The following is a 17,417-nucleotide window of genomic DNA, read 5'->3' on the forward strand; positions in this document are numbered from 1 at the left end:
ATTTACGATAAAAAAAAAAAACCCTCCAGAAAGTAGGCATAGAAGGAACATACCTCAACATAATAAAAGCCATATGTGACAAACCCACAGCAAGCATTATCCTCAATGGTGAAAAATCAAAAGCATTTCCCCTTAAATCAAGAACAAGACAAGGGTGCCCACTCTCACCACTACTATTCGACATAGTTTTGGAAGTTTTAGCCACAGCAATTAGAGAAGAAAAAGAAATAAAAGGAATCCAAATTGGAAAGGAAGAAGCAAAACTCACTGTTTGCAGATGACATGATCCTCTACATAGAAAACCCTAAAGTCTCCATCAGAAAATTACTAGAGCTAATCAATGAATATAGTAAAGTTGTAGGATATAAAATTAACACACAGGAATCCCTTGCATTCCTATACACTAACAATGAGAAAACAGAAAGAGAAATTAAGGAAACAATTCCATTCACCACTGCAATGAAGAGAATAAAATACTTGGGAATAAAGCTACCTAAAGAAACAAAAGACCTGTATATAGAACACTATAACACACTGATGAAAGAAATCAAAGTTGACACAAATAGATGGAGAAATATACCATGTTCATGGATCAGAAGAATCAATATAGTGAAAATGAGTATACTACCCAAAGCAATCTGTAGATTCAATGCAATCCCTATCAAGCTACCAACTTTATTTTTCAGAGAACTAGAACAAATAATTTCACAATTTGTATGGAAATACAAAAAACCTCAAATAGCCAAAGCAATCTTGAGAAAGAAGAATGGAACTGGAGGAATCAACCTGCCTGACTTCAGACTATACTACAAAGCTCCAGTCAGCAAGACAGTGTGGTACTGGCACAAAGAGAAAAATAGATCAATGGAACAGAATAGAGAGCCCAGAGATAAATCCATGCACCTATGGACAACTTATCTTTAACAAAGGAGGCAAAACTATACAATGGAGAAAACACAATCTCTTTAACAAGTGGTGCTGGGAAAACTAATCAACCACTTGTAAAAGAATGAAACAAGAACACTTTCTAACACCATACACAAAAATAAACTCAAAATGGATTAAAGATCTAAACATAAGACCAGAAACTATTAAACTCCTGGAGGAAAACATAGGCAAAACACTTTCTGACATAAATCACAACAGGATCCTCTATGACCCACTCCCAGAGTAATGGAAATAAAAGCAAAAACAAACAAATGGGACCTAATTAACTTAAAAGCTTTAGCACAACAAAGGAAACTCTAAGCAGTGTGAAAAGACAGCCTTCAGAATGGAAGAAAATAATAGCAGAAGAAGCAACTGACTGAAAGAATTAATCTCAAAGATATACAAGCAGCTCATACAACTCAATTCCAGAAAGATTAATGACCCAATCAAAAAATGGGCCAAAGAACTAAACCGACATTTCTCCAAAGAAGACATACAGATGCCTAACAAATACATGAAAAGATGCTCAACATCACTCATTATCAGAGAAATGCAAATCAAAACCACAATGAGATACCATCTCACGCCAGTCAGAATGGCTGCTATCCAAAAGTCTACAAGCAGTAATGCTGGAGAGGGTGTGGAGAAAAGGGAACCCTCTTACACTGTTAGTGGGAATGCAAACTAGTACAGCCGCTATGGAGAACAGTGTGGAGATTCCTTAAAAAACTGAAAACAGATGTTCCATATGACCCAGCAATCCCACTGCTGGGCATACACACCAAGAAAACCAGAATTGAAAGAGACACGTGTACCCCAATGTTCATCGCAGCACTGTTTACAATAGGTAGGACATGGAAGCAACCTAGATATTCATCAGCAGATGAATGGATAAGAAAGTTGTACATAATACAGAATGGAATATTACTCAGCTATTAAAAAGAATACATTTGAATCAGTTCTAATGAGGTGGATGAAACTGGAGCCTATTATACAGAGTGAAGTAAGTCAGAAAGAAAAACACCAATACAATATACTAACATATATATGGAATTTAGAAAGATGATAACGATGACCCTATATGCAAGACATCAAAAGAGACACAGATACATTGAAGTCTTTTGGACTCTGTGTGAGAAGGTGAGGGTGGGATGATTTGAGAGAATAGCATTGAAACATTTATATTATCATATGTGAAACAGATTTGTCAGCCCAGGGTGCTCAGGGCTAGTGCACTGGGATGACCCTGAAGGATGGGATGGGGAAGAAGTTGGGAGGGCAGTTCAGGATGGGAAACACATGTACGCCTATGGCTGATTCATGTCAATGTATGGCAAAAAACACTACAATATTGTAAAGTAATTAGCCTCCAATTAAATTAATTAATTAATTTAAAAAATAAAGTTCATTCTTTTTAATTGAGGGGAAAAAAAAGAAAATAGCTGAAAAAAGGTTGGTCCTGTAAGACCTACTTAACAGCCGCTTTGTTTCCTAGCTACAGCCCAGCAAACTTGCCATTTGCTTTCACTGAATGTCCATATGAAGTCTATAACAGTTGGAAATTACTTCTGCTTTGTTTTGGAGCTGTACAACTGTTTTGCTGAGGCTAGGCTTATTTATTATTTCACTTATTTTCTTAACAGTTTACTAAAAAACTTTTAAAGAAAATAACCAGTTTCTAATAAAGGCATTTTATTTTGAATTTTATATTCTTAAACTTTTAATCATTTGGAAAAGAGATAAACAAGACATGTTCAAACAAATGATGTAAAACAACACAATTTCTCATAGCTATGATTCAACTTCTTTTGCTGAGTATCGTGGCCATCAGGCTTCACTACATTAACTAGCAAACTTTTTTTTGCCTTGACTTTACTTTTTCATTATTTGTGTTTGCCTCACCTGTAAGAACCATCTTACAAACCCCTTAGCCTGTGTCTGTATCACCGACTCTGCCCCTTTGTTCAAACCACAGTTGATGTTTGGAACACCCTTTTTAAGATTCAGTAGATACTCATAAGAAAATTCATAATTGTCTTATTCATTAATTCTTTGAAGAACTATTTATTGAGCACAACATGTGCTAGGAGCTGTGCTAGGTGCTGATCTACTACAGTGAATGTGACAGTTTGAACCCTCAAGGATCCATTATTTAGTAGGAGAGACGGAAACAAGCAGTTGCAGTACAGTATGGCACATGCTGTAACAGTGGTGTGCATTCTTTTCATAAAGCCTTCTTTATTTTAGTGGTATTGAAATGTAACTCCTTTATCCTATTCTAGAAATGATTATATGTTCTACAGGTTGTGTGTGCACTCAGTCACTCAGTCTTGCCCAACTCTTTGCCATCCTATGGGCAATAGCCTACCAGGCTCCTCTGCCCATGGAATTTAAGAATGCTGGAGTGGGGTGCCATTTCATACTCCAGGGGATCTTCCAGACCCAGGGATCAAATCCGTGTCTCTTGTGTGTCCAGCATTGGCAGGCAGATTATTTATCACTAACACCAACTGCTCCACATAGCTCAACACAAAGTTATCACACAAACCACAATATAAGGAGCTCTTAATTCTCATCTTATTTTTGTTCTGTTATCAACCATTACCTTTACAGGATTTTCATCTAAGATTATTCACACACCATTACTTATTAAATGTTTGATTACTACTGTATAATAATCATCGCCATGAGCACTAGCCTGGCAGAAATCAATCCTTTTTATATTTTCTTGGTCACATATTCACAGAGTTGATGGATGTTATTACCCAGTTTCTTATTGTGTTAACAAATATGTTACATGTTAACTGGTACCTATGGAATATATACATGGAAATCTAGTAAAGCATGATAAACCAGCAAGGTGATGGTTTGTCAGTCTTACTCACAACATTAACATTATAAAAGTTCTGAGGATCTTTAATAATGCAGTCATTTACATTGTGAAAAGTCCATTAACAGATTCCAGACCCTCCAAAGATGAAAAAATGTAGCCAAAATTGTAAACCCATAATTATGATTAAATATGAGAAGTGATGTATCAGAGGAGTATACAAAATTCTGTTGGAGTCCAAAGGAAGGCAAAACATTAATATGTTAGTAAGGGGAAATAAATACTGTTTAAAAACAAAATTCCATAATGAAAACAAAGCATTGTTTGAGTTTTGAGATTGAGTAACAAATAGTTATGTCTGTATTCATGAAGCAGAAAATTTGAGTTGGATCAAGCGGCTATGATTTTTCCAGTAGTCATGTATGGATGTGACAGTTGGACTATAAAGAAAGCTGACTGCCTAAGAATTGATTCTTTTGAACTGTGGTGTTGGAGAAGACTCTTAAGAGTTCCTGACTGCAAGGAGATCCAACCAGTCCATCCTAAAGGAGATCAGTCCTTGGTGTTCATTGGAAGGACTGATGCTGAAGCTGAAACTCCAATACTTTGGCCACCTGATGCGAAGAACTGACTCATTGGAAAAGACCCTGATGCTGGGAAAGATTGAAGGCAGGAGAAGGGGACAATAGAGGATGAGATGGTTGGATGGCATCACCAACTCGATGGACTTGAGTTTGAGCAAGCTCTGGAAGTTGGTGATGGACAGGAAAGCCTGGCATGCTGCAGTCCACAGGGTCGCAAAGAGTCATACACAACTGAGCGACTGAACTGAAACTATTTCTTTTCTTCAAGAGCATTCATTTAGGTAACCTTTTACAGAAGTGTGGCTCTAACTTTGAAAATATTAACAGTTATCATAGTCAGTAGAGTATGTGAAGTGATTTTGTATGTGTATGTAGTGGATTTTTTTTATCATTTCTTATTTCAATACGGGGAGGAAGTCTTTGTTGATTTTGCTGCCTATAGCTGTAATATATATATATATATATATATATATATATATACACTTCCATATTTTCAAACAACATTGAAATATTTAAAAAGGTGGAGTCAAAGTAACCCCTTAGTCCAGCTTCTGAGAGAGAAAGTGTTGTTAGCAGTTATTATGTGAATTCCAAAGTATTTTGCAAACATAGTTTTATATTACATTGTTCTTACTATAGAAATATTATTCTGTAAAATGCAGTTTTTTTCAGTCAGACAGTGGAATACTTTCCAGACTAGGAAAACTTACTTGTTTTGACATGCAGAAGTATCTATGCTATGTTAAATGGATTGTTTTATTTTTTTCTTTTTTTAAAACCTTTTTATTTTGTATTGTATTTTATTTTGTATTTATTTTTATTGTATTTTATTTTGTATAGCCAGTTAACAATGTGATAGTTTCAGGTGAGCAGTGAAGGGACTCAGCCATACATATACATGTATCCATTCTCTCCCAAGCTCCCATCCCATCCAGGCTGCCACGTAACACTGAGCAGAATTCCATGTGCTGTGTGTACAGTAGGTCCTTCTTGGTTATCTTAAATGTATTGTTTTAAAGCTAAATAGAATATCAATTATCTTTCATCAGTATAAATAATTTGGGTTTAAAAGTAGTAATTTTTTGTTCACATGTTCCTCTTTTTAAATTAAACTGTATGACTATAGAAGAATATAAAGCTTGCAGATGTACTATTGAAAATTAGTCTTTGGTGCTCTGGGTGTAATTATTGAAATAAAAAGAAATGGATATAAAATTTCAAATACCTTTTCCAACAGATCTTTATAATCTGTTATTTACTTTGCCTGATAAAACTTTCATTAAGATTATATGATGGGTTTCCCAGGTCTCTGGACTCAGGACTCACCAGTGCATTACAGGGTCTATCTGTCACAGACACACACCTTGTTGAAGTGGATGGAGACACGCTTTCCCTGTATGGCTCAGGAGCACTGGAATGTCTGGATCGGAACTGGAGTGTGCAAACAGCAGGAATGGTGACAACAGTGTCCTTCACTTTCATAGAATTTGATGAAATCGTCCAAGTGCTTCCCAAATTGAAGATTAAGTTTCCTAATTCTCTGGTAAACATTTCCTTTTTGTTGTATATTTGAATTCTTCTCAGTCATGACTTGTATATTCAGGCCAAAGACCTATTTTAACTTTTATTTATGCAATTTCTGTCTGTCAGGGAGACTAAGTTCTTGTGTTGAATTTCTGAATCTGAGATTTAAATTAGTATTCATAAATGGCCTCCCAGTCTTCTGTTAATATTGGAAATTTTCTCTCTAGAAAATGCTTCCTTATGGAGTATGAAGGACCAATGTAATTTTATTCAAGTGACATGCTTCTACTTTGGGAAACTTTCAACAGGACCTCACTTAACTCTTTATTATATATTCATTTACTATACCTGGTATTAACAGGACAAGTATACTCACATATAATTTTTATAGTAGTCCGCTAACAACATTTAAAATCATTTTAATAGCTCATTAAAGTTACTTTGAGAAATTAGCCTTTCCCAGTTATGGTATTATTATATTAATTATTAGTATGAATTTGTGAAAGCTGTGATTTCTGAGTTCTCTCTTGAGTTTTTGTTATCATTGTGTTTTTCTCAATTAGCTAGTGATTTCCCTCACCAACCCTTTTTTAAAAAATTTATTTATTTTAATTGGAGGCTAATTACTTTACAATATTCTAGTGATTTTTGCCATACTTGACATGAATCATCCATGGGTGTACATGTGTTCTCCATCCTGAACCCCCTTCCCACCTCCCTCCCCATCCCATCCCTCAGGGTCATCCCAGTGCACCAGTCCTGAGCGCCCTGTCTCATGCATCAAACCTGGACTGGTGATCTATTTTATATGCTAATATACATGTTTCAATACTATTCTTTCAAATCATCCCACCCTTACCTTTTCCCAGAGTCCAAAAGTCTGTTCTTTACATCTGTGTCTCTTTTGCTATCTCACATACAAGGTCATTGTTACCATCTTTCTAAATTCCATATATATGCATTAATATACCATATTGGTGTTTTACTTTCTGACTTACTTCACTCTGTATAATAGACTCCGGTTCCATCCACCCCATTAGAACTGATTCAAATGTATTCTTTTTAATAGCTGGGTAATATTCCATTGTGTATATGTACCACAGTTTTCTTATCCATTCATCTGCCAATAGACACCTAGGTTGCTTCCATGTCCTGGCTATTGTAAACAGTGCTGTGATGAACACTGGAGTACATGTGTCTCTTTCAGATCTGGTTTCCTCATCACCAACCCTTTTATAATGTATTTTGTTGTTTTGTTATATTCTCCTCTCTAATAAAAAGGATAGAAGTGGAGACAGTGTGTTTAGAAAAGATCATCCAAATTCACAAACAGAACATTTCTATTAGCATTTCAATGTTAATATTTTGTTTTCTGATAGCCAGTTTAAGTAGCCTACATAGTAATTAGCAAGATGAAAGTAATAATGGTTAACTAGTTCTTCTCAGAAGTAGTGAGCCCTGTATTTGTAATGTTTTGAAAATTTTACTTTTGGTTTTTCCTTTGTAGATTTAATCTCCATGTAAAGCATATAAAATCATTGTAATATCTAGAAGAGTCTGAATTACTGTATATTTATATAATTTTTTAGAAACATAGTTAATAGATAGGTGGATGTCCTTTGCAGAATGGAAATCACTTCAAGTTCAATATTGGGTGGCTTAATATATTCTATCAATAATTTTGTATTAGGTAGATTAAAGGTATGTAAGTTTAATGCATTCAGTTGGTTTAATGAAAACATATTAGCTAACCATAAAGTTTAGACTTATTTGGGGAATGATAGTGAAGCTTTAATGGTAACATTTTAAGATGGTTAGACTCAATATTCACCCCTTTTTTTGTTTATTATTGTAGCACCTTAAATTCAAGGAAACAAATCTTGTAATGCTGCAGCAATTTAATGCACTAGCACAGCTCCGTCGAGTTGACCAGTTGACAATTGATCCTCAAGGAAATCCAGTTGTCAGTTTTACACTCTGGAAATATTATGTCCTGTTTAGGCTGAGCCATTTTAATATGCAGAAAATAAATGGAACAGAGGTAAGCTAAACACTAAGTAAACCGTAGAATTAAAGTGTTCCTTTTAAAGGGAAATAATCATAAAAATATCCAGGAATTTATGTGTAAAATCATGATTGAACTTTTTAGAAATAATTTTTTAAAAAAAATCCTGATATTTAAAATGTTGAAAAGCTAAAAATATTTGTCTAAAAATTTCTAATATACTAGGCAAATTTTGTGAATAAATTAGTAACCAATCATGGTGAACAGTAAACACTTTTTCTCTTGTTTTTAAGTATTCTGAGAAGGAATGATAGGATAACAGTTTAAAATGAAAAGAAAAAGAACACTTCCGTAAGTAAGGTGATCTTTGTGTTTTTCAGAGTGTTTTACATACTGACATGCAAAAGGGCCTGGGGAAGTGATACTAAATGTCATTTAATAAAGGTTGTGATAGGGGCAGGGAAGAATAACATGCAAAAAAATGTACATGGGGAAAGAAGAGTGATTTTAAAAAGAAGAGATAAGAGGGAGAAATAAGCAAGGAGGAAAGTTAAAAGAAGAAAAAGTGAACATGAATGAAAAAGGAAATAAAACAACCATAAGTAAAAGTCTAGATTGCTTTATTAATAATTTGTAACAGCTGCTTGGACATATCTACAGTGTATAATTCAGGTCTGGAGCCTGAATAACTGGAAAATTATTAGCAAAGAGTTATTTTTCAGATTGATTCTGCTAAGCTTGTCACAAGGGTAATCCCCCAGCTATCCAAAGATCATGTTCTCTTTAAATATTACTTTGGAAGAAGAGAGAGAAACTATGTTTCTTCTACTGTGGAATTCCAGAACTGAGTTTAGATAATCCTCCAAAGGAAAAAATCTTTTAATATGCTACTAGTATTAGTGTGATTATCTCTTAAAATTCAGACCTCCTTATTGTAAGATGAGCTATAATCAACTTTGCTAGCAAGGTGGTTATAGCAACTGTAGTTCCCTGCAGCTGATACACCATAAGTAACTCTGGCCTAAAACTTGAGAACTCCAGCATACCACCAGTAGACTGGAGGTCTCTGGGTCAGCGTATAAGAGCCATGTGAAATTTGCATCAGCTATGGTAGGTCCATGACCCCAGTATCAGTATCTGTTGAAGATGTAGGGCAAGCTTGGAACCTTCAGATGACTATTAATTTCTCCAACTAGTTCTCAAGAGATTTATTTCAGTTTTATGTACCCTCTTGGTACTTCCCCAGAGAGGTTGTAAGTCACTGGTCAGATCTAATAATTAGTTCCAAAAGTTTCCAAAGCTAGCCTGGACTGTAGAATAGTTATTTTAGCTATAGGTGAGGAATTCTCCCTCATTAATGGCCAAACCATTATCTTGATTAACCCTAAATACTGTATTTACCCAAATGTGGGTCACTACTGGAGACATAATAGTTATTATAAAACCTAAAAATAGGAAGTAATAGTATAATTATATAAAGTAGAGAAGAATGAGAAAGAACCAATGTAATGTACTCTGATTTAAAGTTCTGAAAGTGTCAATGCCCAGGGATATTTGACCTTTTAATAAAAGACCTAGAATAAAACTGCTTATCTTATCCTTGACAGTATGTGATAATGTTATACTCTATTTCTGCTTTTCTTTGTATGAGAGAGAGTGAGCAATGTGAGCATCAAGAGGAAGAGATGGAGTAGTGGCCTGCACTGGCCACTAGGTGACTATGTTAGACCAAACAAGTTAGTTGTCAGCTGATGGAGTGATTCCAGGGAGCTGCAGCCTCATTAACTACTGAAGTCTAGGGAAGGAAGGGAGAGTCAGTCTGCAGTGATTCATATGTATAAGTCGCTTGTGAATTATAGGTTATTTTCCAGAAAATTCCTGTGTAGGTTATTATAGCAAGTGTTAAGAATAAGGTTTTTAAAGATCCAAAATGTACCAGGGTCTCTCAACCTCAGCTCTATTGACATTTTGGACCAGGTAATTCTTTGTTATGGGGACTGTCCCATACACTGTAGGACATTTAACAGCATCCCTGGCTTTGACTCATTAGATGCTAGTAGCATCTCTCCACCAGTTGCAATAAACCAAAAATATCTCCAGACACTTGCAACTATTCCCTAGGGGCCAAAGTGGCCCCTAACTGGGAACCACTGAATTGTATTGACAAAGAAATAGTATGTAAAATGCAAGAAACCTAATTTTATATTTAAAACATGCCCAGATATTAATGCAAGTCTTGCTTTTAGCCTTTAGTAGTTTCTTGGTTAACACAGGAACGAGCCCACATGGGGAATATATCTGTGACAAATTATTCCTTGTGGGGAGAAAGGTGGATGTAACTTCAGAATGAGCAGGAGTGCTGTTCCTAATCCAATGTTCATTCCCTCACAAAGGAATGAAATTATCCTTTCAGGAACAAGGTATTAACAACACATTGACTTGCCTTTAACACATTATTAAAGTTAGTCTATTCCATTGACACTTGAGATTTTCCCCCTTAAATCATTCTACTCAAACAAGCTTTGGGATTTTTGAAGAAGAAAAAAAATTCATTAAGAATTTAAGGTGTCTCAAGTATAATCCTCAGGAACCATGGCTTCTAAGTCAGAGCTAACACCTCACCTCCCAGCCCTTTTCCATCACTATAAGCCACATTTGTAAATCTACATTCTAATCAAGCTCAGGGAAAAAAGAGAAATATCAGTCAGAACTCACTCTCCTCTTACAGCCCAGGAGAATGTATTTTCCCTGAAAAGAAAATTTTTAATTAATTAATTTATTTTTGGCTGCTGCATGAAGTCTTAATTGCAACATGTGGGGTCTTCCTTGCAGTGCGTGGCTCTGTAGTTGCAGAGTCTGCAGGCTTTGTTCCCCTGCAGCATGTGAGGTCTTAGTTCCCCACCCAAGACTCAAACTGCATCCCCTGTACTGGACTCTCAACCATTGAACCACCAGGGAAGTCCCTACAAGAAAATATCTAATCTGGACATTTCTATGAGATTATGTTAGTTGTATCAAGTTAAGAGGCAATGTCATTTTTTACCCCTTTCCTATTTGTCTCTTCAGGTGACGCAAAATGATATGATAATGGCTGAGAGGCTGTTTGGAATCCTAGCACATGTAGCATCTTCTGAATTACCCCAGTACCGACTGATTTCAATACTGGGTGATGCCAGGTAAACTTTAATTTCTATAGTTTTTATAGAAGTATTGTTGCACCAGACAAAGTAATACATTACACACACTTCTTAATTGTGCTATTCATTTGTTCCACAGACATCCTAAATTTGTTTTTGTCTGGCCTTCTCCAAAGTGTTGGAGCTATAAAGATGAATATGATAAAGTTCTTGCTTTTTTGTGGCTTATAAGCTAATAAAGTATTACTTTATAAGCTAATAAGTTAAGACATTTCAGATGTTCTAAGAGTGTAGGAGAGACCACGCTTTGGAAGAACATTGGGGAAGGCATCACAAAGGAGTTAAGATTTTTCTAGCTTGTCAGGAATGAATAAGAATTTTTTAAGATACAGGGTATGAGGGAAGGAGATCTGCAAAGGCACAGGGAATTGTAAATAATTCAGAATAATTAGAGCATAGGATGATTGTGAGTTGTGATAGTGGAAGTAGAAAGATTGGTTGTGATCTGCTTTTGAAGAGCCCAGAAAAACAAAATGAATACTGTGCTTTGTAGTTGAGCACAACAATCAGGTGATTAGAGTCATGTTCTCGAGCGACTGCCATTTGAAAGGACGGAGAAGGAGGGGATGGAGACCACTCAACAGGCTAGTCTGTATTCCAGGAGAGAAGTTATAAGGGTCTGCACTAAGGAAGGATAGAGAAGATAATTTGAAAAATACATAGAAGTGTACCTGGCAGAAAACACTGACTGACAGGGCGCGGTATGAATAGGAGAAAAGTCAAAGATGGTGTGTCAGTCGTGACTCACTTATGGATAATTCCCCCTGACTGGAGTCAGGAGAAAACAATTGATATACAAGAAATCAGTTATCTACAAAATCACTGAAAGGGATAGGGAAGCAGTCTCCAGGCTGAGCCTGGAGGGGATCCCAGAACCAGTCCACCAAGGACACTGCCATCTCTGCTGCAGTCTGGGAGCTGGGGAGGTCAGGATACTTGTCCGAACCATGGCCTCCACTTTTCACATAGGGGTCAGGAAGTTCCCCATTCCTCTCCTCAAAACTTGGCTCTACTGTAATTCATACCAATAAAATGTGTATCTGGTGTGCTTGCTTTCCCACTTAGTTCAGTTCTGATTTCAGAGCTTACCCATGTGTATCTGATTGGCAGAACTGAAATCTCATAAAAAGCCCACAGAACATTCTGAAAAAAACTACTGAGCAAGGTGCTGTTACAAGATGAACAGTAAATGTAAGAAATAGGAAGCATTGAATTAAAGAAATGATGTTGTTGAAAGATTCATTAAAAAGTGGGCTTCCCTGGTGGCTCAGTTACTAAAGAATCTGCCCACACTGCAGGTAGACCTGGGTTTGATCCCTGGGTTGAGAAGATCCCCTGGAGGAGAGCATGGTAACCCCCTCCAGCATTCTTGCTGGAGAATCCCCATGGACAGAGGAGCCTGACGGGCGACAGTCCATGGGGTCGCAAATTGCTGGACGTGACTGAGCGACTAAGCACAGCACATAATGTAAAAAACTTTAACAACCTGAAAATAATAATCCCAGAATATCCTCAGAGAAAGGATGTTGAAGTTTGCCAAGTTTCTTTCCTTGTTTGGGAGAAATAGAAAAGTACATGTTTATCTATGTGTTTTCAAATTTCAAGGGCTACCATTAGAAAAGAATATAAGATGTACAATTTCTAAATCATTAAGAAACCACTGATCAACCAAAAAAGCAGAAGGGAAGAAAAAAATGAACATGTCAGTTATCACAAATATTCATGAATGAAATTCTATTAATTGATAATAGCTCTCAGCTTGGGTTAAAAACTGAATTTCATTTTGTTTTTGAGAGATACTCCTAAAGCAATATATAAAGGTTGAAAATAAAGGGATGGAAAATATGTAACAGGCAAATAACAATAAATAAATATGGGAATATTAATACTAGTGGTGATAGAATTGATGATGTTGTTGTTCAAGTTGTCCAGTCGTTTCCAACTTGGCAACCCCATGGACCACAGCATGCCAGACTTCCCTGTCCCTTACCATCTCCCAGAGATTGCCCAAGTTCATGTCCATTGCATTGGTGATGTCATCCAGCCATCTCATCCTCTGACACCGTTTTCTCTTTCTGCCCTCAATCTTTCCCAGCATCAGGGACTTTCCCAATGATTCAGCTGTTCACATCAGTGACCAAAATGCTGGAGCTTCAGCTTCAGCATCAGTCCTTCCAATGAGTATTCAGGCTTGATTTCCTTTAAGATTGACTGGTTTGATCTCTTGGCTGTCCAAGCAATTCTCAGAAGTCTTCCCCAGCACCACAGTTCAAAGGCATCAATTCTTGGCGCTCTGCCTTCTTTATGGTCCAGCTCTCTCAACCACATGTAACCATTGGGAAGACCATAGCCTTGACTACATGGACCTTTGTTGGCAGAATGATGTCTGCTTTTCAACACGCTAAGTTTGTCATAGCTCTCCTGCCAAGAAGCAATAGTCTTCTGATTTCATGGCTGCAGTCACCATCCACAGTGATTTTAGAACCAATAAGAGGAAATCTGTCACTGCTTCTGCCTTTTCCCTTTCTATTTGCCATGAAGTAATGGGGTCAGATAGCATGATCTTAGTATTTTTAATATTTAGTTTTAAGCTGGATTTTTTCACTCTTCTCCTTCACCCTCATCAAGAGGTTCTTTAGTTCCTCTTCTCTTTCTGCCATTAGAGCATTAGAGTGGTATCATCCAAATAACTGAGATTGTTGCTGTTTCTCCCACCTATCTTGATTCCAGCTTGTAACTCATCCAGCCTGTCATTTTGATGATATCAAAAACTTAAAATCAACCAAAAAAGATAATAATTATGAAACTTAATGCAACCAAGATCACAGCTTCTAAATATGTTAGCAAATATAAGTATACATTTAAAAATTCACATTATTGTGGTAAATATTAACCTATTTGATCATTTGATCAAACAAACACAATTAAAAAAGAATACTGAGGATTTGTATTTGGTACAGTACTGTACCAAATAAATGTATTTAGAATTGTATTTCCAGAAACTTATTCCAAATTCAGGGGGGGGAAAAGCCTTTTTAAATACCTATGAGAAACATTAAAAAATTGAACATATATTTAAACTCAAAGAAAATTTTCATATACCTCAAAAAGCATATTCATGCATGTAACTTTCTGTAATCATAATATCATAAAATTAAAAAAGAATGAGACAAAAACCTGTCCTATTGCAGTTGGAAAAGCAAAGAAACAAGAGAAGCAAATTCTCAGAAAATAAGATACAAGTGCCTTTAAACTTTAAAAAAGTTATTTGACCTCAAAGTTATAGACAGCACAAACATAGGTATCCACGGATTTTCATTACAGTGTTTATAATATTAAATAACAAAAATATGAAAACTCAGTTCAGTTCAGTCACTCAGCCATGTCAAACTCTTTGCAACCCCATGAACTGCAGCATGCCAGGCCTCCCTGTCCATCACCAACTTCCGGATTCCACCCAAACCCATGTCCGTTGAGTCGGTGATGCCATCCAACCATCTCATCCGCTGTCATCCCCTTCTCCTCCTGCCCTCATTCTTTCCCAGTATCAGCGTCTTTTCAGATGAGTCAGCTCTTCGCATCAGGTGGCCGAAGTATTGGAGTTTCAGCTTCAACATTAGTCCTTCCAATGAATACTCAGAACTAATCTCCTTTAAGATGGACTGGTTGGATCTCCTTGCAGTCCAAGGGACTCTCAAGAGTCTTTTCCAACACCACACTTCAAAAGCATCAATTTTTAGGCACTCAGCTTTCTTTATAGTCCAACTCTCACATCCATATATGACTATTGGAAAAACCGTAGCCTTGACTAGACAGACCTTTGTTGGCAAAGTAATGTCTCTGCTTTTTAATATGCTGTCTAGGGTGGTCCTTTCCTTCCAAGGAGTAAGTGTCTTTTAATTTCATGGCTGCAATCACCATCTGCAGTGATTTTGGAGCCCCCAAAAATAAAGTCAGCCACTGTTTCCCCACCTATTTGCCATGAAGTGATGGGACCAGAGGCCATGATCTTAGTTTTCTGAATGTTGAGTTTAAAGCCAACTTTTTCACTCTCCTCTTTCACTTTCATCAAGAGGCTCTTTTGTTCTTCTTTGTTTTCTGCCATAAGGGTGGTGTCATCTGCATATCTGAAGTTATTGATATTTCTCCTGGCAATCTTGATTCCAGTTTGTGCTTCATCCAGTCCAGCATTTCTCATGATGTGCTCTGCATATAAGTTAAACAAGCAGAGTGACAATATACAGCTTTGACATACTCCTTTCCTGATTTGGAACCAGTCTGTTGTTCCATGTCCAGTTCTAACTGTTGTTTCTTGACCTGCATACAGGTTTCTCAAGAGGCAGGTCAGGTGGTCTGGTATGCCCAACTCTTTCAGAATTTTCCACGGTTTATTGTGATCCACATAGTCAAAGGCTTTGGCATAGTCAATAAAGCAGAAATAGATGTTTTCCTGGAACTCTCTTGCTTTTTCAATGATCCAACGGATGTTGGCAATTTGATCTCTGGTTCCTCTGCCTTTTCTAAAACCAGCTACGTGTCCATTAATAAAGGACCAATTACTTGCAGCTATCAAAATTATTAGAGGTTCTGATATGAAATAATCTTTAAGATGTCTTAGAAACTAAAAATACAAGATATAGAACAATTGTATAGTATGCTGCAATTTATGAGAAACAGAACATACACTTCAGAGATTTCCTTGTGTAATTTTAAATATTTGATTTTCTAAAAATGATTGTCTCTGCATCTATTGAGATAATCATACGGTTTTTATTTTTCAATTTGTTAATGTGGTGTATTACATTGATTGGTGGATATTGAAGAATCCTTGCATCCCTGGGATAAAGCCCACTTGGTCATGATGTATGATCTTTTTAATATGTTTTTGGATTCTGTTTGCTAGAATTTTGTTAAGGATTTTTGCATCTATGTTCATCAGTGATATTGGCCTATAGTTTTATTTTTTTGTGGTGTCTTTTTCAGGTTTTGGTATTTAGGTGATGGTGTCCTCATAGAATGAGTTTGGAAGTTTACCTTCCTCTGCAATTTTCTGAAGAGTTTGAGTAGGATAGGTGTTAGTTCTTCCCTAAATTTTTGGTAGAATTCAGCTGTGAAGCCATCTGGTCCTGGGCTTTTGTTTGTTGGAAGATTTCTGATTACAGTTTCAATTTCTGTGCTTATGATGGGTCTGTTGAGATTTTCTATTTTTTCCTGGTTCAGTTTTGGAAGTTATACTTTTCTAAGAATTTGTCCATTTCTTCCAAGTTGTCTATTTTATTTGCATATAGTTGCTGATAATAGTCTCTTATGATCCTTTGTATTTCTGTGTTGTCTGTTGTGATCTCTCTATTTTCATTTCTAATTTTGTTGATTTGATTTTTCTCCCTTTGTTTCTTGATGAGTCTGGCTAATGGTTTGTCAATTTTATTTACCTTCTCAAAGAACCAGCTTTTGGTTTTGTTGATTTTTGCTATGGTCTCTTTTGCTTCTTTTTCAAGTTGCTTTAGGTATATAGTTAGGTTATCTAATTAACTTTTTTCTTGTTTCTTGAGGTATGCCTGTATTGTGATGAACCTCCCCCTTAGCACTGCTTTTACAGTGTCCCATAGGTTTTGGGTTGTTGTGTTTTCATTTTCATTCATTTCTATGCATATTTTGATTTCTTTTTTGATTTCTTCTGTGATTTGTTGGTTATTCAGCAGTGTGTTGTTCAGCCTCCATATGTTGGAATTTTTAATAGTTTTTCTTCTGTAATTGACATGTAATCTTACTGCATTGTGGCCAGAAAAGATGCTTGGAATGATTTCAATTTTTCTGAGTTTACCAAGGCTAGATTTATGGCCCAGGATGTGATCTATCCTGGAGAAGGTTCCATGCACGCTTGAGTAAAAGGTGAAATTCATTGTTTTGGAGTGAAATGTCCTATAGATATCAATTAGGTCTAACTGGTCTATTGTATCATTTAAAATTTGTGTTTCCTTGTTAATTTTCTGTTGATCTATCCATAGGTGGATTATTAAAGTGGTGGAGTATTAAAGTCTCCCACTATTATTGTGTTATTGTTAATTTCCCCTTTCATACTTGTTAGCATTTGTCTTATATATTGTGGTGTTCCTATGTTGGGTGCATATATATTTATGATTGATATATTCAACATCCATTTATGATAAAAACCCTCCAGAAAGCAGGAATAGAAGGAACATACCTCAACATAATAAAAGCTATATATGACAGACCGTCAGCAAACATTATCCTCACTGGTGAAAAATTGAAAGCATTTCCCCTAAAGTCAGGAACAAGACAAGGGTGCCCACTCTCACCAGTACTATTCAATATAGTTTTGGAAG

At 36.2% G+C, this 17,417-nt stretch overlaps 1 protein-coding gene across 14 annotated transcripts in view; it reads left to right on the forward strand.

Moving 5' to 3' along the window:
• The window catches only part of LRRC49 (leucine rich repeat containing 49), a 153,218-nt gene that overhangs the window by 120,745 nt on the left and 15,056 nt on the right, over nt 1-17,417 (forward strand). For all 14 annotated transcript variants that reach the window (XM_070468737.1, XM_070468738.1, XM_070468740.1 and 11 more), the window contains 3 exons: nt 5,650-5,887; nt 7,724-7,909; nt 10,940-11,049. In XM_070468737.1, coding sequence (XP_070324838.1) covers nt 5,650-5,887; nt 7,724-7,909; nt 10,940-11,049 — 534 coding nt within the window. The remainder of the gene's footprint in view (nt 1-5,649; nt 5,888-7,723; nt 7,910-10,939; nt 11,050-17,417) is intronic.

The sequence above is a fragment of the Odocoileus virginianus genome, chromosome 6, assembly GCF_023699985.2.
Source record: "Odocoileus virginianus isolate 20LAN1187 ecotype Illinois chromosome 6, Ovbor_1.2, whole genome shotgun sequence".
Lineage (NCBI taxonomy): Eukaryota > Metazoa > Chordata > Mammalia > Artiodactyla > Cervidae > Odocoileus > Odocoileus virginianus.